This window comes from Salmo trutta, chromosome 36 (assembly GCF_901001165.1).
Source record: "Salmo trutta chromosome 36, fSalTru1.1, whole genome shotgun sequence".
In the NCBI taxonomy this organism is placed as follows: Eukaryota; Metazoa; Chordata; class Actinopteri; order Salmoniformes; family Salmonidae; genus Salmo; species Salmo trutta.
Genome location: NC_042992.1, coordinates 15,775,049 through 15,799,067, shown reverse-complemented (window position 1 = coordinate 15,799,067; position 24,019 = coordinate 15,775,049). Strand labels below are relative to the sequence as shown.

At 44.0% G+C, this 24,019-nt stretch overlaps 1 protein-coding gene across 2 annotated transcripts in view; it reads left to right on the top strand.

Annotated features, from left to right (window-relative positions):
- Positions 1-24,019, top strand: part of vps50 (VPS50 subunit of EARP/GARPII complex) — a 239,731-nt gene that overhangs the window by 131,496 nt on the left and 84,216 nt on the right. For both annotated transcript variants that reach the window (XM_029734820.1, XM_029734819.1), the window contains exons 14-18: positions 10,636-10,727; positions 11,770-11,864; positions 12,450-12,548; positions 15,934-16,024; positions 17,677-17,877. In XM_029734820.1, the coding sequence (XP_029590680.1) occupies positions 10,636-10,727; positions 11,770-11,864; positions 12,450-12,548; positions 15,934-16,024; positions 17,677-17,877 (578 nt within the window). The remainder of the gene's footprint in view (positions 1-10,635; positions 10,728-11,769; positions 11,865-12,449; positions 12,549-15,933; positions 16,025-17,676; positions 17,878-24,019) is intronic.

The window sequence follows — 24,019 nt, the reverse complement described above, 5'->3', positions numbered from 1 at the left end:
TAAATTGCTCAATGCAACCGCTGTGTCATATTTCAAAAAAGCTTTAGGGTGAAAGCAAACTTTGCAATAATCTGAGTACAGCGCTCAGACACCAAAACAAGCCATACAGATATCCGCCATGTTGTGGAGTCAACAAAAGTCAGAAATAGCATTATAAATATTCACTTACCTTTGATGATCTTCATCGGAATGCACTCCCAGGGATCCCAGTTCCACAATAAATGTTTTTGTTCAATAAAGTTTATCTTTATGTCCTAATACCTCCATCTTGTTCGCGCGTTTAGTCCAGCACTTCAAATTCACTAAGCGCGTGAGTTTAGTCCAGACGAAATGTCAAAATAGTTGCATTACAGTTCGTAGAAACATGTCAAACGATGTATAGAATCAATCTTTAGGATGTTTTTATCATAAATCTTCAATAATATTCCAACCGGACAATTCCTTTGTCTTTAGAATTGAAAGGAAAGGCAGCTCGCTCTCACCGCCACACGTATGATTGAGCTCATGCCAATTTTTCAGACACCTGATACAATCAGCTCTTATTCTCTCCCCCTTCACAGTAGAAGCCTGAAACAACGTTCTAAAGACTGTTGACATCTAGTGAAAGCCTTAGGAAGTGCAATACGACCCCACAGACACTGTATATTGGATAGGCAATCACTTGAAAAACTACAAACCTCAGATTTCCACACTTCCTGGATGGATTTTTTTCTCAGGTTTTTGCCTGCCATATGAGTTCTGTTATACTCAGACATCATTCAAACAGTTTTAGAAACTTCAGAGTGTTTTCTATCCAAATCGACGAATTATATGCATATTCTAGCTTTTGGGCCTGAGTAGCAGGCATTTTACTTTGGGCATGCTTTGGGTTTGGGCAAGTTGCTTCAGAGGGTTCTGAGATGTTGGTCGGGTAGGGGTAGCCAGGTGGAAAGCATGGCCAGTGGTAGAAAATGCTTATTGAAATGATCGATTATTACAGATTTATCGGTGGTGACAGTGTTTCCTATCCTCAGTGCAGTGGGCAGCTGGGAGGAGGTGCTCTTATTCTCCATGGACTTTACAGTGTCCCAAAACATTTTGGAATTAGTTGCCACAGGAAGAAAATGTATGTTTGAAAAAGCTAGACGTAGCTTTCCTAACTGATTGAGTATATTGGTTCCTGACTTCCCTGAAAGTTGCATATTGTGGGTGCTATTCGATGCTAATGCAGAACGCCACAGGATGTTTTTGTGCGGGTCAAGGGCAGTCAAGTCTTGGGTGAGCCAAGGGCTATATCTGTTCTTAGTTCTACATTTTTTTTGAATCGGGCATGCTTATTTAAGATAGAAAGGAAAGCACTTTGAAGAGCAACCAGGCATCCTCTACTGATGGGATGAGGTCAATATCCTTCCAGGATATCCGGTCGATTAGAAAGGCCTGCTCGCTGAAGTGTTTTAGGGAGCGTTTTACAATGATGAGGGGTGGTTGTTTGACCGCGGACCCATTACGCGCGCAGGCAATGAGGCAGTGATCGCTGAGATCCTGGTTGAAGACAGCAGAGGTGTATTTAGAGGGCAAGTTGGTCAGGATGATATCTATGACGGTGCCCATGATTACAGATTTAGGGTTGTACCTGGTAGGTTCCTTGATAATTGTTGGTTAAGGGCTTGTAAGTAAGCAATTCACTAAGGTCTACACCTGTTGTATTCGGCGCATGTGACAAATAAAATTTGATTTGATACAGGGTTGACTGACGACAGCCTGGGACTGTTTGGATGCAAACAGGAGGTCGCCATCAATACGTTGTGTAAAATCGAGTAAGGTGTTGCTTTTCCGTCTGTGTGAGGGATAGTCCTGAGACTGATCTCTGCTCTCTCATCCAGAGTTTCCTCAATGTGTTGCTTCTTGTCTCAGAACTGTTGGGCTCTGTCATGTCATATGGAGGGAATGATGAAATGGAGAGAACTTCACCCGGGTGTCACCGAGAAGAATTGTATTACTTCAATGGAATCTTCTCAATCGTATAAATTGCAGCTATTTGTTATTGACTGCAGAGGGTAGGCAACATTCCCCTACGCTCATATACAGGAAGTCTTCAGGTTTTAGCCAGTTTTCCTCCTCTCTCCTGCTCTTCTCTCTCTGATGTGATGCCTGGCGAGGCTGGCTGGCAGAGAAAGGCGCTGTGACCTCTTTAGTGTCTGTCTGAATGACATGACAATGGCTGTAACGTATGTCTCTTTCCCGCTGTTCTGTTCCTGTCATCTCATCATCTACACAGGAAACACTGAGCCTAATGAGGAGGGTATGGAAATGGGGCTCATCAGTAGCATGATGGCTAATGTGGACGGCTGCCAACATTACTGTTGGCGTGGGGGTTGTAAATTACGGTTAGTATAATGGGGTGGAGAAGGAAAGATGACACTGTTACTGCTGCGAGGATGGGGGTGGGAGATGTTACTCTTAAATTCAGTAACCCCAGGTGTAAAATAGTAAATAATGGTATTATACTGTCGAGGAGTAAAACAAGGTTTTCCACTATCGGCATATCTATTTATTATGAATATTGAAATGTCAGTTATTAAAATCAGATCCAATACTCCTCAGTTTCATCTGCTGTCCGGGTGGCTGGTCTCAGACCATCCCATAGGTGAAGCAGCTGGATGTAGAGTTCCTGGGCAGGCGTGGTTACACGTGGTCTGCGGTTTTGAGGCCGGTTGGATGTATCGCCAAATTGTCTAGAACGACGTTAGAGGCATTTTATGGTAGAGAAATGAACATTCAAATCTCTGGCAACAGCTCAGTTGGACATTCCTGCAGTCTGTATGCCAACTGCATGCTCTCTCCACTTGAGACATTTGTGGCACTGAGTTGTGTGACACAACTGCACATTTTAGAGTGGCCTTTTATTTCCCCAGCACAAGGTGCACTTGTGTAATGATCAGAGTTGGGGAGTAATGGATTACATGTAATCCGTCACATGTAGGGGATTACAAAAAAGTAACGAAATATTGTAATCAGATTACATATACTTTTGAAAAACAGATTACTTCAAGGATTACTTTTAAATTCAGTAAGGGTGTTTGCGAAAAAATCTTTGTCACTTCTCTGTTCTCTCAATGACATTCAAATCAGCATTGAAAAAAGGCGCAAGTTTAAATTTATTCCACCTGAGCGAGTCTGATCACAAGTCAGAGTGATCAAATTTGTTTGATGGATAGCGGGAAAAGAGCAGGAATAGGTTTTTGTAGGCTACAGTCCAAGCTATGTCTTCCAATGTTGCGAATAATGTCGGCATCCAAAGATTATTCAACTTTAATAAACGCTTGGAGGTAAGGATGACAGCAGTGGTGTAGTCTACAGCGATACGGATATCACTTATTATTACTGCTGCTTTCTCATTCAGCTATTTGCACCTTATGGATTGTGGTTGTTGTGGATGGCTGTTCATAAATCTAAATGTGTGTTTGAAACCAATAATGGTTGAATTCAAGAAGTTTAAGCTGCCTATCAACCATTGTTTTAGAAATCAATGGACAGCAAGTGAAAAATGCGCTCTTGCAATAGCTGCATAGTGCAGATCCCCCAACCTATGGAATAATAGTGGGTCTTTCATTGCTCAATCTAATTCATGCTAATAAAAAATATAAATTCATAGGCCTAATGGACACATGCTCACTTTTGATAAAGAGGCAATCTGTAGTTGCTACATCCACTTTTTTACTTATAAATTATATGTATAGTACCAGTCAAAAGTTTGGACACACCTATTCATTCGAGTTTTTCTTTATTTTTACTATTTTCTACATTGTAGAATAATAGTGAAGACATCAAAACTATGAAGTAACACATATGGAATCATGTAGTAACCAAAAAAGTGTTAAACAAATCAAAAATATATTTTATATTTGAGATTCTTCAAAGTAGCCACCCTTCACCTTATTGTCAGCTTTGCACACTCTTGGCATTTTCTCAACCAGCTTCATGAGGTAGACACCTGGAATGCATTTCAATTTAAAGGTGTGCCTTGTTAAAAGTTAAGTTGTGGAATTTCTTTACTTCTGAATGTGTTTTGAGCTAATCAGTTGTTGTGGCAATTTTTTACATTTTTATTTAACCTTTATTTAACTAGACAAGTCAGTTAGGAACAAATTCTTATTTACAATGACGGCCTAGGAACAGTGGGTTAACTGGTTCAGGGGCAGAACGACAGATTTTTTTCCTTGTCAGCTCGGGGATTCGATCTAGCTACCTTATGATTACTGGCCCAACGCTCTAACCACTAGGCTACCTGCCGCCCCAAGGTAGGGGTAATACAGAAGATAGCCCTATTTGGTAAAATACCAAGTCCCTATTATGGCAAGAACAGCTCAAATAAGCAAAGATAAACATGAAGGTCAGTCAATCCGGAAAATGTAAAGAACTTTGAAAGTTTTTTCAAGTGCAGTCGCAAAAACCATCAAGCGGAATGATGAAACTGGCTCTCATGAGGACCGCCACAGGAAAGGAAGACCCAGAGTTACCTCTGCTGCAGAGGATAAGTTTGTTCGAGTTACCAGCCTCATAAATTGCAGCCCAAACAAATGCTTCTCAGAGTTCAAGTAGCAGACACATCTCAACATCAACTGTTCAGAGGAGACTGTGTGAATCAGGCCTTCATGGTCAAATTGCTGCAAAGAAAAAAACACTACTAAAGGACACCAATAATAATAAGAAAAGACTTGCTTGGGCCAAGAAAAACGAGCAATGGATATTACACTGGTGGAAATATGTTATTTGGTCTGATGAGTCCAAATTTTAGGTTCCAACCGCCGTGTCTTTGTGAGATGCAGAGTAGGTGAACGGATGATCTTCACATGTGTGGTTCCCACCATGAAGCATGGAGGAGGTGGTGTCGGGGTGCTTTGCTGGTGACACTGTCTGTGCTTTATTTAGAGTTCAAGGCACACTTAACCAGCATGGCTACCACAGCATTCTGTAGCGATACGACATCCCATCTGGTTTGCGTGTAGTGGGACTATCATTTGTTTTTCAACAGGACAATGACCCAAAACACCCCTCCAGCCTGTGTAAGGGCTATTTGACCAAGGAGAGGGATGGAGTGCTTCATCAGATGACCTGGCCTCCACAATCAACCCAATTGAGATGGTTTGGGTTGAGTTGGGCCGCAGAATGAAGGAAAAGCAGCCAACAATTGCTCAGCATATGTGGGAACTCCTTCAAGACTGTTGGAAAAGCATTCCAGGTGAAGCTGGTTGAGAGAATGCCAAGAGTGTGCAAAGCTGTCATCAAGGCAAAGGGTGGCTACTTTGAAGAATCGAAAAATGTATTTTGAGTTGTTTAACACTTTTTTGGTTACTACATGAATCCATCTACATGAATCCAGTGTTATTTCATAGTTTTAATGTCTTCACTATTATTCTACAATGTTGAAAATAGTCAAAATAAAGAAAGCCCTTAAATGATTAGGTGTGTCCAAACTTTTGACTGGTATTGTATATGGGGGATACAACCATCACAGATTTGCGGTTTTTGCTGCGAAGAGACAGAATCATTAGATCACTTGTATTTGGTACTGCCCATATGTAGCTTGTTTTTGGTCACATGTTCAGGTTTGTATGAAGAATCGCAACATTTACTTGGAGCTAACTCTGCAAATAGCACTGGTGTTACCCCAGGAAATCTTCAGTTTTATTACGTACAGCCGGGAGGAACTATTGGATATAAGAGCAACGTCAACTTGCCAACATTACGACCAGGAATAAGACTTTCCCGAAGTGGATCCTCTGTTTGGTCTACCACCCAGGACAATGGATCGGATCCCAGCTGGCAACCCAAAACACTGGCGCCACAGAAGGGGCAGAAGAAGCGGTCTTCTGGTCAGGCTCCGTAGACGGGCACACCACTCGCGAGTTTACTACTCGCCAAAGTCCAGTCTCTTGACAACAAGGTAGATGAAATCCGAGCAAGGGTTGCCTTCCAGAGAGACATCAGAGATTGTAACGTTCATTGTTTCATTGAAACGTGGCTCACTCGAGACACGCTATCGGAGTATGTACAGCCACCTGGTTTCTTCACACATCGCGCCGACAGAAACAAACATCTCTCTGGTAAGAAGAAGGGCGGGGGGGTATGCCTTATGGTTAACGAGACGTGGTGTGATCATAACAACATACAGGAACTCAAGTCCTTTTGCTCACCTGACCTAGAATTCCTTACAATCAAATGTCGACCGCATTATCTACCAAGATAATTCTCTTCGATCAAATCACATACACATGGTTAGCAGATGTTAATGCGAGTGTAGCGAAATGCTTGTGCTTCTAGTTCCGACAATGCAGTAATAACCAACGAGTAATCAAACCTAACAATTTCACAACAACTACCTTATACACACAAGTGTAAAGGAATGAAGAATATGTACATAAAAATATATGAATGAGTGATGGTACAGAACAGCATAGGCAAGATGCAGTAGATGGTATCGAGTACAGTATATACATATGAGATGAGTGATGTAGGGTATGTAAACATATAAAAGTGGCATTGTTTAAAGTGGCTAGTGATACATGTATTACATCAAGATGCAGTAGATGGTATAGAGTACAGTATATACATATGTCGTGTCTTTGGCTATGCCGGATTAATTGATATGACATGCTAACTTATAAAATTATTTCTCTGTAATTAATATTACCTGATTAAGCTAATCATGTAAATGTAATTAACTAGAAAGTCGGGGCACCACAGAATAACGTTTATAGAGCTGTTATCTTCCGAATAAACTCTTAAAATACTTAGTAATATTTTACATCGATAGCAGTCAATATTAACCCTTATCTTATTTTCAGTCTCATCATGAAAGTTGTAAATTCTTGGTTATCTTCACGAACCCTGGCTAACAAGTTGAATCAGCAATACAAAATTGGGTTTAATTATTTATTTACTAAATACCTAACTAATCACACAGAATTACAAATACACAGAATACAATGATGTCATACAGAATTCGCCCTGGTGAACGGAGCCTGTATCATGGCTGGTTACACAAAGGAAGGGGGGGTTGGGCTTGAATGAAAGAGCGGGAAGATTTAGGAACAAAGAAACAGCAGCTATGCTATCGTAAATACATTATCTTATGCATTCTAAATTACCGCCCATTTGGAAAAGGAAAATGCAATAAATATTTACTCTGAGCTGCGCTTCGGTAGATTGGTCGTAGATGCTGGCCGGGTTGGCCAACAGATCTTCCTATAGTGGAAGAATGTCAATGGTGGTAAATTGATACGTGGTGGTATCTTCGTCTGGTTGTTAGACTGGATCCGTCGTCCGTCCTTTCCTAGCCCACGTTAGCAGCGCTAACTCAACGGCTAGGAAGTATCACTTCTGTAGTGAATAAGCTCAAAGTTCATACCATTCGCCATCAAAGCTCACGCCGAGGTTGGCTTAGTTCTGTCCTTGATATGTGTCTGTCCTTCTAACGTAGAGGCTGCAGACCTCACGTACTGGAACACGTGAATGTCTTTTCGTCAAAGACTTATATAGTGGAGAGGGGGAAAGGAGGTGTTTCATCGTTTATAACCCCATGTCTCTTCACAGGGTTGGCCACTGATCGGGCAGGGCCCTTTCCTTATGAAAACCCAATTCTCTCATTTGGAAGCTAAAATTACATTTAATCTCCTAACAAACAATTTCAATATCAAACATTTAAATTGCATAACAATTCCATGTGACTCTGATAACTAGAGGGTGTATACTTTCTCAGGTACAGTTTATGTCGTCCTGTCATCAATCATAATGTCTCAGATAACAATGAACTGACATACATACTCATTACGTTATCAAGCATATTTCCAACTGGTTTTATTATCAAAAGATGGTTCCTTTTCCCCATTTGTTTGATGTTCCCAGACTCTCTATATTTAACACAGGCTATTCAAGTCCTTCAGTAGGGTCAGAGAGAGAGGGGAAGGGAGAAGGGTATTTATGGGGGGGTCATAAACCTTACCCACAGGCCAACGTCATGACACATATGAGATGAGTAATGTAGGGTATGTAAACATTATATGAAGTGGCATTGTTTACAGTGGCTAGTGATAGATGAAAAATGTATCTTTACATTATTAAAGTGGCTGGAGTTGAGTCAGTATGTTGGCAGCAGCCACTCAATGTTAGTGGTGGCTGTTTAACAGTCTGATGGCCTTGAGATAGAAGCTGTTTTTCAGTCTCTCGGTCCCTGCTTTGATGCACCTGTACTGACCTCGCCTTCTGGATGATAGCGGTGTGAACAGGCAGTGGCTCGGGTGGTTGTTGTCTTTGATGATCTTTATGGCCTTCCTGTGACAACGGGTGGTGTAGGTGTCCTGGAGGGCAGGTAGTTTGCCCTCGGTGATGCGTTGTGCAGACCTCACTACCCTCTGGAGAGCCTTCCGGTTGTGGGCGGAGCAGTTGCCGTACCAGGCGGTGATACAGCCCGACAGGATGCTCTCGATTGTGCATCTGTAAAAGTTTGTGAGTGCTTTTGGCGACAAGCCGAATTTCTTCAGCCTCCTGAGGTTGAAGGAGGCGCTGCTGCTCCTTTCGGAAAATCTGACCACGACTCCATTTTGTTGCTCCCAGCCTATAGACAGAAACTAAAACAGGAAATGCCTGTGCTCAGGTCTGTTCAACGCTGGTCCGACCAATCTGATTCCACGCTCCAAGATTGCTTCGATCACGTGGACTGGGATATGTTCCGCATAGCGTCGGATAATAACATTGATGAATACGCTGATTCGGTGAGCGAGTTTATTAGCAAGTGCATCGGTGATGTTGTTCCCACAGCAACTATTAAAACCTTCCCCAACCAGAAACCATGGATTGATGGCAGCATTCATGCAAAACTGAAAGCGCGAACCACTGCTTTTAATCAGGGCAAGGCGACCGGAAACATGACCGAATACAAACAGTGTAGCTATTCCTTCCGCAAGGCAATCAAACAAGCTAAGCGTCAGTATAGAGACAAAGTAGAGTCGCAATTCAACGGTTCAGACACGAGAGGTATGTGGCAGGGTCTACAGTCAATCACGGACTACAAAAAGAAATCCAGCCCCGTCGCGGACCACGATGTCCTGCTCCAAGACAAGCTAAACAACTTCTTTGCTCGCTTTGAGGACAGTACAGTGCCAACGACACAGCCCGCTACCAAAACCTGTGGGCTCTCCTTCACCGCAGCCAACGTGAGTAAACGTGTTAACCCTCGCAAGGCTGCCGGCCCAGACGGCGTCCCGAGCCGTGTCCTCAGAGCACGCGCAGACCAGCTGGCTGGTGTGTTTACGGACATATTCAATCAATCCTTATCCCAGGCTGCTGTTCCCACATGCTTCAAGAGGGCCACCATTGTTCCAGTTCCCAAGAAAGCTAAGATAACTGAGCTAAATGACTATCGCCCCGTAGCACTCACCTCCGTCATCATGAAGTGCTTTGAGAGACTAGTCAAGGATCATATCACCTCCACCCTACCTGACACCGTAGACCCACTCCAATTTGCTTACCAGCCCCAATAGGTCTACAGACAATGCAATCGCAATCACACTGCACACTGCCCTAACCCATCTGGACAAGAGGAATACCTATGTAAGAATGCTGTTCATCGATGACAGCTCAGCATTTAACACCATAGTACCCTCAAACTTGTCATTAAGCTCGTTCTCAGTCCTCTCCTGTACTCCCTGTTCACCCATGATTGCGTGGCCATGCACGCTTCCAACTCAATCATCAAGTTTGCAGACGACACTACAGTGGTAGGCTTGATTCCCAACAACGACAAGACGGCCTACAGGAAGGAGGTGAGGGCCCTCGGAGTGTGGTGTCAGGAAAATAACCTCACTGTACTGTACTCTATACCATCTACTGCATCTTGCCTATGCCATTTGCCCATCGCTCATCCATATATATTTTTATGTACATATTCTTATTCATTCCTTTACACTTGTGTGTATTAGGTAGTTGTTGTGAAATTGTTTGATTACTTGTTAGATATTACTGCATGGTCGGAACTAGAAGCACAAGCATTTCGCTACAATCGCATTAACATCTGCTAACCATGTGTATGTGACAAATAGAATTTGAATTGATTTGGTGGGTGATTTTGAAAATAGTAAATTGCTCAATATTATAATAAGACTCTTTGTAAATTAAAGAGGAACATTTTTACTATCTGTAGAAGCTATGAGAATAGAAATGTTCAGAACTTTTGTGAATCATTTCATTGCAGTTGAAAAATATATGGCAATTAGAATAAATAATATTTGTTTAAATATATGGAGGATTGGAAATTATTCAGACAATTACATTGATAGGACCCACAATCTATTGGCAATATTAAAGCTACTCTAACAAAACAGAAAGGTTGAAAAGCAAAGGTATTACTGGTACTATTAAGATGGGGTTGAAACAGTCTGTTGCATTTCAAGTTTCAACTCTCCAATTGCAAGTACACCATATTTTCATTTGCCCCAATCTGTTCAGTCCAATCTTTTCCAGAGTCAGTTCTAGATACATCTGAATGAGTAACTGACATCATGAGCACCTATTAACAAAACAACAACAGATGATAGAATAAGGCCTGGTACTTCGGTGTGATGTATTTATGAATCACTGTGTGATTTGTGTCCCCAGATGAAGCAGGTGCTGCAGACACAGAGGAGGCGGCTGTGGACCACAGCTATGTAAAGAAGAAGCTGGAGCATGGACTCACTCGAATCTGGCAGGTCAGAACACAAGCTTTCTCCGCTCTGGCTCTCGCTCTCTCTCCTCTCTCGCTCCCTCCCTCTCTCCTCTGTCGCTCCCTCTCTCCACTGTCGCTCCCTCTCTCCACTGTCGCTCCCTCTCTCCACTGTCGCTCCCTCTCTCCACTGTCGCTCCCTCTCTCCACTGTCGCTCCCTCTCTCCTCTGTCGCTCCCTCTCTCCTCTGTCGCTCCCTCTCTCCTCTGTCGCTCCCTCTCTCCTCTGTCGCTCCCTCTCTCCTCTGTCGCTCCCTCTCTCCTCTGTCGCTCTCTCTCGCCCCACATCTCGCTCCCTCACCTCGCTCTCTCCTCTCTCGCTCTCTGGCTCTCTCACCCCACATCTCGCTCTCTCTCCTCTCTCGCTCTCTCTCGCCCCACATCTCGCTCCCTCACCTCGCGCGCTCTCTCACCTCGCGCGCTCTCTCTCCTCGCGCGCTCTCTCCTCTCTTGCTCTCTCTCTCCTCTCTTGCTCTCTCTCTCCTCTCTTGCTCTCTCTCTCCTCTCTTGCTCTCTCTCTCCTCTCTTGCTCTCTCTCGCTCTCTCTCCCTCTCTCTCGCTCCACATCGCTCTCTCTCGCCCCCCCACATCTCGCTCTCTCTCGCCCCCCCACATCTCGCTTTCTCTCGCCCCCCCACATCTCGCTCTCTCTCGCCCCCCCCACATCTCGCTCTCTCTCGCCCCCCCACATCTCGCTCTCTCTCGCCCCCCACATCTCGCTCTCTCTCGCCCCCCCACATCTCGCTCTCTCTCGCCCCCCCACATCTCGCTCTCTCTCGCCCCCCCACATCTCGCTCTCTCTCGCCCCCCACATCTCGCTCTCTCTCGCCCCCCACATCTCGCTCTCTCTCGCCACCCCACATCTCGCTCTCTCTCGCCCCCCCACATCTCGCTCTCCCTCACCCCCCCACATCTCGCTCTCCCTCACCCCCCCACTAACAAGTATTCTCTTCACCCACAATAAAGTTTCTCTGGAGATGAGTCTAATCTTTAATATAGTCAAATCTTCCTCCCATTCTCTTCCTACAGGAAGTTCAGCTGAAAGTGAAAGCCTATCTACTTGGTACAGACATGTCTAACTTCAAATATGATGACTTCATCGTGGTCTTGGATGTTATCAGCAGGTAATGACGCCTAGCATAGAAATATAATTATAGAATTGAATGGGGATACCCGTTCTAGTAATTATGTTTCTACGACCACATCCTCATTAGCACTAATTGGTTTGAACGACAGGGGACCGAAACCTCAAGCTGTCCCCCAGTCCATGTGAAACCCCTTGTTTTAAATGAACAACCACCAAAGCGGAGAGGGAGTTATGTGGGCATCAATGAATCTGCTTGTTCTGCCAACAGAACAGGGTCGTAATCAGGCTCTTTACAAGCTTGTCAATTAAGGAATCGGGTTTCTGGGTAGGCTGTGTCCTTACGGGTCAGTGGAGAGAGAGAATAGGGGTTCCTCAGGGATCAGTCTCAGGGCCACATGGCTGTGAAGTAACTCTATGGGGTTAATTAGGGAACTTGAACTATTCAGGAGCAACTAGCGAATGATTTTTCCCTCGCATTTGTGTTCTTTCGATCTCATTTGGCATTGTTCCTCCTTTCTCTCCCCATCCTTTCTGTTTCTCTGTCTCTGCAACACACACACACACACACACACACACACACACACACACACACACACACACACACACACACACACACACACAGGCTGATGCAAGTGGGGGAGGAGTTCTGCGGCAGTAAGTCAGAGTTGCTGCAGGAATCCATCAAACGTCAGAGCGTTAACTACTTCAAGAACTACCACAGGTGAGTTCCCTGCCTAGCCCTAGCTAGCGAATGTTTGCCGAAGTTATATGAATGTTTTCCTGGTTGGATACGTGTGTTCGCACCATCTGCACAAGAAAACAATGGTCTGTTTACATCATTATTGTTCTCCCCAACCTGAATATAAGTGGATATAATTATAAATGAATGCATTATATCAGAAGATGTCTGCACTGATCAGTTGTGTGATTACCTGTCAGGTGTTATAGATAAGTAGTAGTCTACTCACAGAAATAGTAATCAGAGAGAAAAATAACATGTAAGTAGGGGGTAGATGGAGAGAGAATACGAGTGGGAGACAGAGGTTGAGAAAGACTGACAAGACAGCGAGATAAAGAGAGACAGAAAGAACATACAAGAGAGACAAAGAGATAAAATGCAAGACAAAGAGAGACTGAGATAGAGGGATGAGAGAGCAACACAGGAGAAGAGCAACATTGGCAGAGACAGTGGCCAACTCTGCTTTGATCCCATTTTCCCTGTTAGCAATACTAAGACACTCTACCACCAAGCCCCTGCTCGCCCTCCGCTCCCTAAGCATCATTTTCACATTCTGTCTGAATCCCCAACAACTTAGGATGCAGCCACCAAGCCATTACTCGTCAGCAAACTGTGTGGGGCCTTCATTATGTCGCACTGGCTGCATTAACACATTTTGACATTAACATTTATATTGTGCCCCCTGGGCTTAGAGGTGCAAATTACATTGTAGCTAGTTTTTATCTCCCCTGAATTGACCACAGAACTGTTATAATGATTCAACTGAAACTATGTCCAGATATCTGCTCTGTCACATGCACCAACTGCACTCCTCCTCCTCTGTGTGTGCTTGAATACCAAATCACTTATTCCGCTCGTTGGATGTGGCACGGCTTGCAAACCATTATAGACTACAAAGGGAAGCACAGCCAAGAGCTGCCCAGTGACAACAGCCTACCAGACGAGCTAAACTACTTCTAAGCTCGCTTCAAGGCAAATAACACTGAAACATGCATGAGAGCACCAGCTGTTCCGGACAACTGTGTGATCACGCTCTGTACAGCCGATGTAAGACCTTTAAACAGGTCAACATTCACAAGGCCGCAGGGCCAGACGGATTACCAGGACGTGCACTGCGAGCATGCGCTAACCAACTGGCAAATGTCTTCACTGACATTTTCAACCTCTCCCTGTCCAAGTCTGTAATACCAACAAGTTTTAAGCAGACCACCATAGTCCCTGTGCCCAAGAACACTAAGTTAACCTTCCTAAATTACTACCGACCCGTAGCACTCAAGTCTGTAGCCATGAAGTGCTTTGAAGGCTGGTCATGGCTCACATCAACACCATTATCCCAGAAACCCTAAATGACTACCGACCCATAGCACTCAAGTCTGTAGCCATGAAATGCTTTGAAAGGCTGGTCATGGCTCACATCAACACCATTATCCCAGAAATCCTAGACCCACTCCAATTTGCATACCGCCCTAACAGATCCACAGATGATGCAATCGCTATTGCACTCCACACTGGCCTTTCCCACCTGGACAAAAGGAACACCTATGTGAGAATGCTATTCATTGACTACAGCTCAACGTTCGACACCATAGTGCCCTCAAAGCTCATCACTAAGCTAAGGAACCTGGGACTAAACACCTCCCTCTGCAACTGGATCCTGGACTTCCTTACGGGCCGCCCCCAGGTGGTAAGGGTAGGTAACAACACATCCGCAACGCTCATCCTCAACACATGGGCCACTCAGGGGATGTGTGCTCAGTCCCCTCCTGTTCTCAAATCAAATTCAAATCAAATGTATTTATATAGCCCTTCTTACATCAGCTGATATATCAAAGTGCTCTACAGAAACCCAGCCTAAAACCCCAAACAGCAAGCAATGCAGGTGTAGAAGCACTCACTCATAACTGCACGACTCCAACACCATCATTAAGTTTGCAGACAACACAACAGTGGTACGCCTATTCACCGACATCGATGAGACAGCCTTTAGGGAGGAGGTCAGAGACCTGAAAGTGCGGTGCCAGGACAACAACCTCTCCCTCAACATGATCAAGACAAAGGAGATGATTGTGGACTACAGGAAAAGGAGGACTGAGCACGCCCCCATTCTCATCGACAGGGCTGTAGTGGAGCAGGTTGAGAGCTTCAAGTTTCTTGGTGTCCACATCACTAACAAACTAACATGGTCCAAGCACACCAAGACAGTTGTGAAGAGGGCACAACAAAACCTATTCCCCCTCAGGAGACTGAAAAGATTTGGCATGGATCCTCAGATCCTCAAAAGGTTCTACAGCTGCACCATTGAGAGCATCACTGCCTTGTATGGCAACTGCTCGGCCTCCGACTGCAAGGCACTACAGAGGGTAGTGCGAACAGCCCTAGTACATCACTGGGGCCAAGCTTGCTGCCATCCAGGATCTCTATACCAGGCAGTGTCAGAGGAAGGAAAATTGTCAAAGACTCCAGCCACCCTCGTCATAGACTGTTCTCTCTGCTACTGAACGGCAAGCGGTACCGGAGCGCCAAGTCTAGGTCCAAGAGGCTTCTAAACAGCTTCTACCCCCAAGCCATAAGACTCCTGAACATCTAATCAAACTATTCAGACTATTTGCATTGCCCCCCTCTCTTACGCCACTGCTACTTTCTGTTATTATCTATTTATAGTCACTTTAACTCTACCTACATGTACATATTACCTTGACTAACCAGTGCCCCCGCACATTGGCTCTGTACCAGTACCCCCTGTATATAGTCTCGCTATTGTTATTTTACTGCTGCTCCTTAACTACTTGTAACTGTTACTTCTTATTGGTATTTTTAAATTGCGGTGTTGGTTAAGGGCTTGTAAGTAAGCATTTCACCTGTTGTATTCGGCGCATGTGACTAAGAACATTTGATTTGATTTGAAAGGTGTCACATATTATGACTGATCTCTAGCTCATCACCTTCTTATAACAGCGATATGACTGGCCGGTGTTGTGACATACGGTGTGTTGTGACATTTATTCAAACACCTGTAAGTTGAGGGACCAGGACTCTGTAATGTTTGATGTTTATACTGACATTTCCTGTGGATGAATTGATATTGACCCCCAAAAGAGAGGCGGCGAGTGTGGTGGTTCGCAAGCGGCGGGTGATGATCATAGCAGTGTATGGACGGTCCTTTCTCCCGCAACAAACAGCCCTCCATGCCTACCGTGACATATCTCTGTTTGTATCCACACATTTCATCTGGGACTCTGGGAGACCAGGAGCTCTTGTGCTTGAAAGTAAATGGCAATGGTTGTTAATCGGCAAACGCTGACTTCTTCTCTCTTCGTCTTGTTTCCTTTTCTTTTCCTCCATCCCTTTCTTTCTCTATGCCCCCCAGGACACGCCTGGAGGAGTTGCGGATGTTTCTGGAGAATGAGACATGGGAACTGTGTCCTGTCAAGTCCAACTTCAACATCGCTCAGCTCCATGTGAGTAAGACAGTTAGGAGCCAGGGAGACTCAGAGAAGTGATGTGATATAGACTCACCGTAGGCATGGCATTTACATATGGATATGAATCATAGTGGTCCTAGCTGTCAGCAGGGGGAGAGAAGAAAGAGGTGTAACCAAAAGTTAAAGCTGTACATACAATGTCCCTGGACGATATGTGTTCTTATCATATTCAAACAGGACATGGAGATGAAAACCTTGAATAAAGAATTGCAAAACAGGAATGTCTATTAAATAGAATGGAGAGATGACGTGAAGCGCTTTATTTCTTGATTGCCAGCAGTCATCGAGGAGGGTTGTCACTGAACCTTTAAGAAACAATCTCTGATGTTGTCATATCGCCATCTCTCCCGGGCTAGCACCCTGTGGTGGAAGCAGATTCCCTCACAACCATCCTCCCAATGTACCCTCCAGCATTAGCATATTTTACTTCCCTCTCCATTATCGTATGAAGAATAGGCAGTTTAATGGCCTTCCCATGCTAAACTGTCATTTGAGAATAATTGAGGCTAAGCCTTTGTTTCGCTGTTGAAAAGGAAAGGAGAGATTTGTTAAAGGAACTCCAGCCAGAGGGAATGGTATTGTGACAGGATCCTCTAAACCATGGCTGAGACCCAAATGGCATCCTATTCCCTATGTAGAGCACTACATTTGACCAGAGCCTTATGTGCCCTGCTTAAAAGTAGTCCACTATATAGAGATGAGTGTGCCATTTGGGACGTAAGCCAATGTGATTGTGCTGTCTTGTGGGATATGAATCCAAGAAGTGGCATTAGCTCACGTATAGCCTAACCACCTTTCCCTAGAGATGTTATTACCAAGTGTTTTCAGCTGGAGAGGTTGAACTTATAAATGGGGGACTTCTGTCAAGCTTATATCTAAATCTTAGGTTAGGTGAATGTGTGAATATGTAGCCTAACCAATGCTTGTCTACCATATTCATGATTCTTTCAAACCTTGATACGGGAGCTTATTAATGTTGTAATCAATGCAGTTTAGGGTTTTTATGTACAGAGGAAAGTTGTACAGAAAACGTGTTCTATAATGTAATCTACATGTTTAAACATGCAGCGTCAGCAGGCGTATGGGATTGTTTCATTGTCTATGCCGCTCCTATTCGCTCACAAGCAGTTTAGGATGTAATCCTTCTGTCAGCAACATCACAGGACTACCATGGAATGAATAATCTAGCCAGCCTCCTACCAGGTTCCCCTCAGGGCAGCCAGGGTCCCATCTAACAAACACAATAAGGAAGTGGTAGGTATAGTTCTGGCTGGGGAGTCTCTGTTGTGTGACTCATGTAGAGGCAGTACACTGGTTCAAGCCTCTGTTCTGCCCACGGCAAAGATGACGCTCGGGTTTCCATCTTTTCCTATATCCCAGTCTTTTATTTTTTCTCTTCGACAGTATCCAAGATCTTTTGTTATAGCAACGCGAGCAGTAACTCCATTATACCTGTACATTATAAAACATATGCTGGATAGTCATTTCTTGGTGTATTTTTTTTCTCCATTGACTCCTTCTTTGTGATCAATGGTAACTCATTGTAGCTAAGCCTCACCCTGTATTCACTCTGCGTGTCTCTCTATTCACTGTAAGCGTATCTCTCCCTCTGCTCTCTCTCTCTGCAGGAGTTTAAGTTCATGGGTCAGAGCCGGTCCCCCTCAGTGTCTCCCAGTAGACAGGTGTTGTCCAGTCAGGACCAGGTGTTGTCCAGCCAGGACCAGGAAGTCCTGTCTCTGTTTCAGCACTTCAGTCAGGAGGGGAACCCCTTTGAGAGGCACATCGACAACAAGGATGAGGAGACTGAGGACGTACTGGCCTCCAACGGGGTAGGCAGTGCCTTGCATTATATTACATGGTTGTTACAGATGTATTACAGGTTTCTAGATACTAGTCCTGTAGTCGGTTCAGATCATGAGATTCACGTGATAGGCCTCCAACGGGGTAGGCAGTGCCTTGCATTATATTACATGGTTGTTACAGATGTATTACAGGTTTCTAGATACTAGTCCTGTAGTCGGTGATCAGATCATGAGATTCACGTGATAGGCCTCCAACGGGGTAGGCAGTGCCTTGCATTATATTACATGGTTGTTACAGATGTATTACAGGTTTCTAGATACTAGTCCTGTAGTCGGTTCAGATCATGAGATTCACGTGATAGGCCTCCAACGGGGTAGGCAGTGCCTTGCATTATATTACATGGTTGTTACAGATGTATTACAGGTTTCTAGATACTAGTCCTGTAGTCGGTGATCAGATCATGAGATTCACGTGATAGGCCTCCAACGGGGTAGGCAGTGCCTTGCATTATATTACATGGTTGTTACAGATGTATTACAGGTTTCTAGATACTAGTCCTGTAGTCGGTGATCAGATCATGAGATTCACGTGATAGGCCTCCAACGGGGTAGGCAGTGCCTTGCATTATATTACATGGTTGTTACAGATGTATTACAGGTTTCTAGATACTAGTCCTGTAGTCGGTGATCAGATCATGAGATTCACGTGATAGGCCTCCAACGGGGTAGGCAGTGCCTTGCATTATATTACATGGTTGTTACAGATGTATTACAGGTTTCTAGATACTAGTCCTGTAGTCGGTGATCAGATCATGAGATTCACGTGATAGGCCTCCAACGGGGTAGGCAGTGCCTTGCATTATATTACATGGTTGTTACAGATGTATTACAGGTTTCTAGATACTAGTCCTGTAGTCGGTGATCAGATCATGAGATTCACGTGATAGGCCTCCAACGGGGTAGGCAGTGCCTTGCATTATATTACATGGTTGTTACAGATGTATTACAGGTTTCTAGATACTAGTCCTGTAGTCGGTTCAGATCATGAGATTCACGTGATAGGCCTCCAACGGGGTAGGCAGTGCCTTGCATTATATTACATGGTTGTTACAGATGTATTACAGGTTTCTAGATACTAGTCCTGTAGTCGGTTCAGATCATGAGATTCACGTGATAGGCCTCCAACGGGGTAGGCAGTGCCTTGCATTATATTACATGGTTGTTACAGATGTATTACAGGTTTCTAGATACTAGTCCTGTAGTCGGTGATCAGATCATGAGATTCACGTGATAGGCCTCCAACGGGGTAGGCAGTGCCTTGCATTATATTACATGGTTGTTACAGATGTATTACAGGTTTCTAGATACTAGTCCTGTAGTCGGTGATCAGATCATGAGATTCACGTGATAGGCCTCCAACGGGGTAGGCAGTGCCTTGCATTATATTACATGGTTGTTACAGATGTATTACAGGTTTCTAGATACTAGTCCTGTAGTCGGTTCAGATCATGAGATTCACGTGATAGGCCTCCAACGGGGTAGGCAGTGCCTTGCATTATATTACATGGTTGTTACAGATGTATTACAGGTTTCTAGATACTAGTCCTGTAGTCGGTGATCAGATCATGAGATTCACGTGATAGGCCTCCAACGGGGTAGGCAGTGCCTTGCATTATATTACATGGTTGTTACAGATGTATTACAGGTTTCTAGATACTAGTCCTGTAGTCGGTGATCAGATCATGAGATTCACGTGATAGGCCTCCAACGGGGTAGGCAGTGCCTTGCATTATATTACATGGTTGTTACAGATGTATTACAGGTTTCTAGATACTAGTCCTGTAGTCGGTGATCAGATCATGAGATTCACGTGATAGGCCTCCAACGGGGTAGGCAGTGCCTTGCATTATATTACATGGTTGTTACAGATGTATTACAGGTTTCTAGATACTAGTCCTGTAGTCGGTGATCAGATCATGAGATTCACGTGATAGGCCTCCAACGGGGTAGGCAGTGCCTTGCATTATATTACATGGTTGTTACAGATGTATTACAGGTTTCTAGATACTAGTCCTGTAGTCGGTGATCAGATCATGAGATTCACGTGATAGGCCTCCAACGGGGTAGGCAGTGCCTTGCATTATATTACATGGTTGTTACAGATGTATTACAGGTTTCTAGATACTAGTCCTGTAGTCGGTGATCAGATCATGAGATTCACGTGATAGGCCTCCAACGGGGTAGGCAGTGCCTTGCATTATATTACATGGTTGTTACAGATGTATTACAGGTTTCTAGATACTAGTCCTGTAGTCGGTTCAGATCATGAGATTCACGTGATAGGCCTCCAACGGGGTAGGCAGTGCCTTGCATTATATTACATGGTTGTTACAGATGTATTACAGGTTTCTAGATACTAGTCCTGTAGTCGGTGATCAGATCATGAGATTCACGTGATAGGCCTCCAACGGGGTAGGCAGTGCCTTGCATTATATTACATGGTTGTTACAGATGTATTACAGGTTTCTAGATACTAGTCCTGTAGTCGGTTCAGATCATGAGATTCACGTGATAGGCCTCCAACGGGGTAGGCAGTGCCTTGCATTATATTACATGGTTGTTACAGATGTATTACAGGTTTCTAGATACTAGTCCTGTAGTCGGTGATCAGATCATGAGATTCACGTGATAGGCCTCCAACGGGGTAGGCAGTGCCTTGCATTATATTACATGGTTGTTACAGATGTATTACAGGTTTCTAGATACTAGTCCTGTAGTCGGTGATCAGATCATGAGATTCACGTGATAGGCCTCCAACGGGGTAGGCAGTGCCTTGCATTATATTACATGGTTGTTACAGATGTATTACAGGTTTCTAGATACTAGTCCTGTAGTCGGTGATCAGATCATGAGATTCACGTGATAGGCCTCCAACGGGGTAGGCAGTGCCTTGCATTATATTACATGGTTGTTACAGATGTATTACAGGTTTCTAGATACTAGTCCTGTAGTCGGTGATCAGATCATGAGATTCACGTGATAGGCCTCCAACGGGGTAGGCAGTGCCTTGCATTATATTACATGGTTGTTACAGATGTATTACAGGTTTCTAGATACTAGTCCTGTAGTCGGTGATCAGATCATGAGATTCACGTGATAGGCCTCCAACGGGGTAGGCAGTGCCTTGCATTATATTACATGGTTGTTACAGATGTATTACAGGTTTCTAGATACTAGTCCTGTAGTCGGTGATCAGATCATGAGATTCACGTGATAGGCCTCCAACGGGGTAGGCAGTGCCTTGCATTATATTACATGGTTGTTACAGATGTATTACAGGTTTCTAGATACTAGTCCTGTAGTCGGTGATCAGATCATGAGATTCACGTGATAGGCCTCCAACGGGGTAGGCAGTGCCTTGCATTATATTACATGGTTGTTACAGATGTATTACAGGTTTCTAGATACTAGTCCTGTAGTCGGTGATCAGATCATGAGATTCACGTGATAGGCCTCCAACGGGGTAGGCAGTGCCTTGCATTATATTACATGGTTGTTACAGATGTATTACAGGTTTCTAGATACTAGTCCTGTAGTCGGTGATCAGATCATGAGATTCACGTGATAGGCCTCCAACGGGGTAGGCAGTGCCTTGCATTATATTACATGGTTGTTACAGATGTATTACAGGTTTCTAGATACTAGTCCTGTAGTCGGTGATCAGATCATGAGATTCACGTGATAGGCCTCCAACGGGGTAGGCAGTGCCTTGCATTATATTACATGGTTGTTACAGATGTATTACAGGTTTCTAGATACTAGTCCTGTAGTCGGTGATCAGATCATGAGATTCACGTGATAGGCCTCCAACGGGGTAGGCAGTGCCTTGCATTATATTACATGGTTGTTACAGATGTATTACAGGTTTCTAGATACTAGTCCTGTAGTCGGTGATCAGATCATGAGATTCACGTGATAGGCCTCCAACGGGGTAGGCAGTGCCTTGCATTATATTACATGGTTGTTACAGATGTATTACAGGTTTCTAGATACTAGTCCTGTAGTCGGTGATCAGATCATGAGATTCACGTGATAGGCCTCCAACGGGGTAGGCAGTGCCTTGCATTATATTACATGGTTGTTACAGATGTATTACAGGTTTCTAGATACTAGTCCTGTAGTCGGTTCAGATCATGAGATTCACGTGATAGGCCTCCAACGGGGTAGGCAGTGCCTTGCATTATATTACATGGTTGTTACAGATGTATTACAGGTTTCTAGATACTAGTCCTGTAGTCGGTGATCAGATCATGAGATTCACGTGATAGGCCTCCAACGGGGTAGGCAGTGCCTTGCATTATATTACATGGTTGTTACAGATGTATTACAGGTTTCTAGATACTAGTCCTGTAGTCGGTGATCAGATCATGAGATTCACGTGATAGGCCTCCAACGGGGTAGGCAGTGCCTTGCATTATATTACATGGTTGTTACAGATGTATTACAGGTTTCTAGATACTAGTCCTGTAGTCGGTGATCAGATCATGAGATTCACGTGATAGGCCTCCAACGGGGTAGGCAGTGCCTTGCATTATATTACATGGTTGTTACAGATGTATTACAGGTTTCTAGATACTAGTCCTGTAGTCGGTGATCAGATCATGAGATTCACGTGATAGGCCTCCAACGGGGTAGGCAGTGCCTTGCATTATATTACATGGTTGTTACAGATGTATTACAGGTTTCTAGATACTAGTCCTGTAGTCGGTGATCAGATCATGAGATTCACGTGATAGGCCTCCAACGGGGTAGGCAGTGCCTTGCATTATATTACATGGTTGTTACAGATGTATTACAGGTTTCTAGATACTAGTCCTGTAGTCGGTGATCAGATCATGAGATTCACGTGATAGGCCTCCAACGGGGTAGGCAGTGCCTTGCATTATATTACATGGTTGTTACAGATGTATTACAGGTTTCTAGATACTAGTCCTGTAGTCGGTGATCAGATCATGAGATTCACGTGATAGGCCTCCAACGGGGTAGGCAGTGCCTTGCATTATATTACATGGTTGTTACAGATGTATTACAGGTTTCTAGATACTAGTCCTGTAGTCGGTGATCAGATCATGAGATTCACGTGATAGGCCTCCAACGGGGTAGGCAGTGCCTTGCATTATATTACATGGTTGTTACAGATGTATTACAGGTTTCTAGATACTAGTCCTGTAGTCGGTGATCAGATCATGAGATTCACGTGATAGGCCTCCAACGGGGTAGGCAGTGCCTTGCATTATATTACATGGTTGTTACAGATGTATTACAGGTTTCTAGATACTAGTCCTGTAGTCGGTGATCAGATCATGAGATTCACGTGATAGGCCTCCAACGGGGTAGGCAGTGCCTTGCATTATATTACATGGTTGTTACAGATGTATTACAGGTTTCTAGATACTAGTCCTGTAGTCGGTGATCAGATCATGAGATTCACGTGATAGGCCTCCAACGGGGTAGGCAGTGCCTTGCATTATATTACATGGTTGTTACAGATGTATTACAGGTTTCTAGATACTAGTCCTGTAGTCGGTGATCAGATCATGAGATTCACGTGATAGGCCTCCAACGGGGTAGGCAGTGCCTCGGATTACACTCTTACCCACGTGCACTTTTTACACGCTAATAACAGAGGTGTTATATTGTACATATGTTATATTATAAGTAGTGCTGAGCAATTAACCAACGTTTCGGTAATATATATATTTTTTTAACAATTAAACAACAATGACTTTTTTTAAACAATCATTTCAGTTATTTTTTCTTTCTGTGAGCTCATTGCGCAGTTTCTCAAGAGATAAATTAGACCAAGCCCGAACTGTGCGATGTAGTAGGGAGTTGTAGTTTCCAACATGCCAATATTCTACGTAGTTTAGCGTAGAAAACGTGGTAATTAACTACAATGACCTTAATCCTTTGCGCGCCTACCTTGTCTGGTCTGTTTCTCTTACGCCTGCTATGTACAAGAGACTGAATTATGTGCTATTGAGGTATAGTTTGCATAGAGCATTTAATATTTTTATAAATTATGAAAATTGGAAAAAATATATATAATTATAATCAAACTGAACCAACATCAAACTGCATGAATACGAGGCTTGTGGTCTATAAGTCT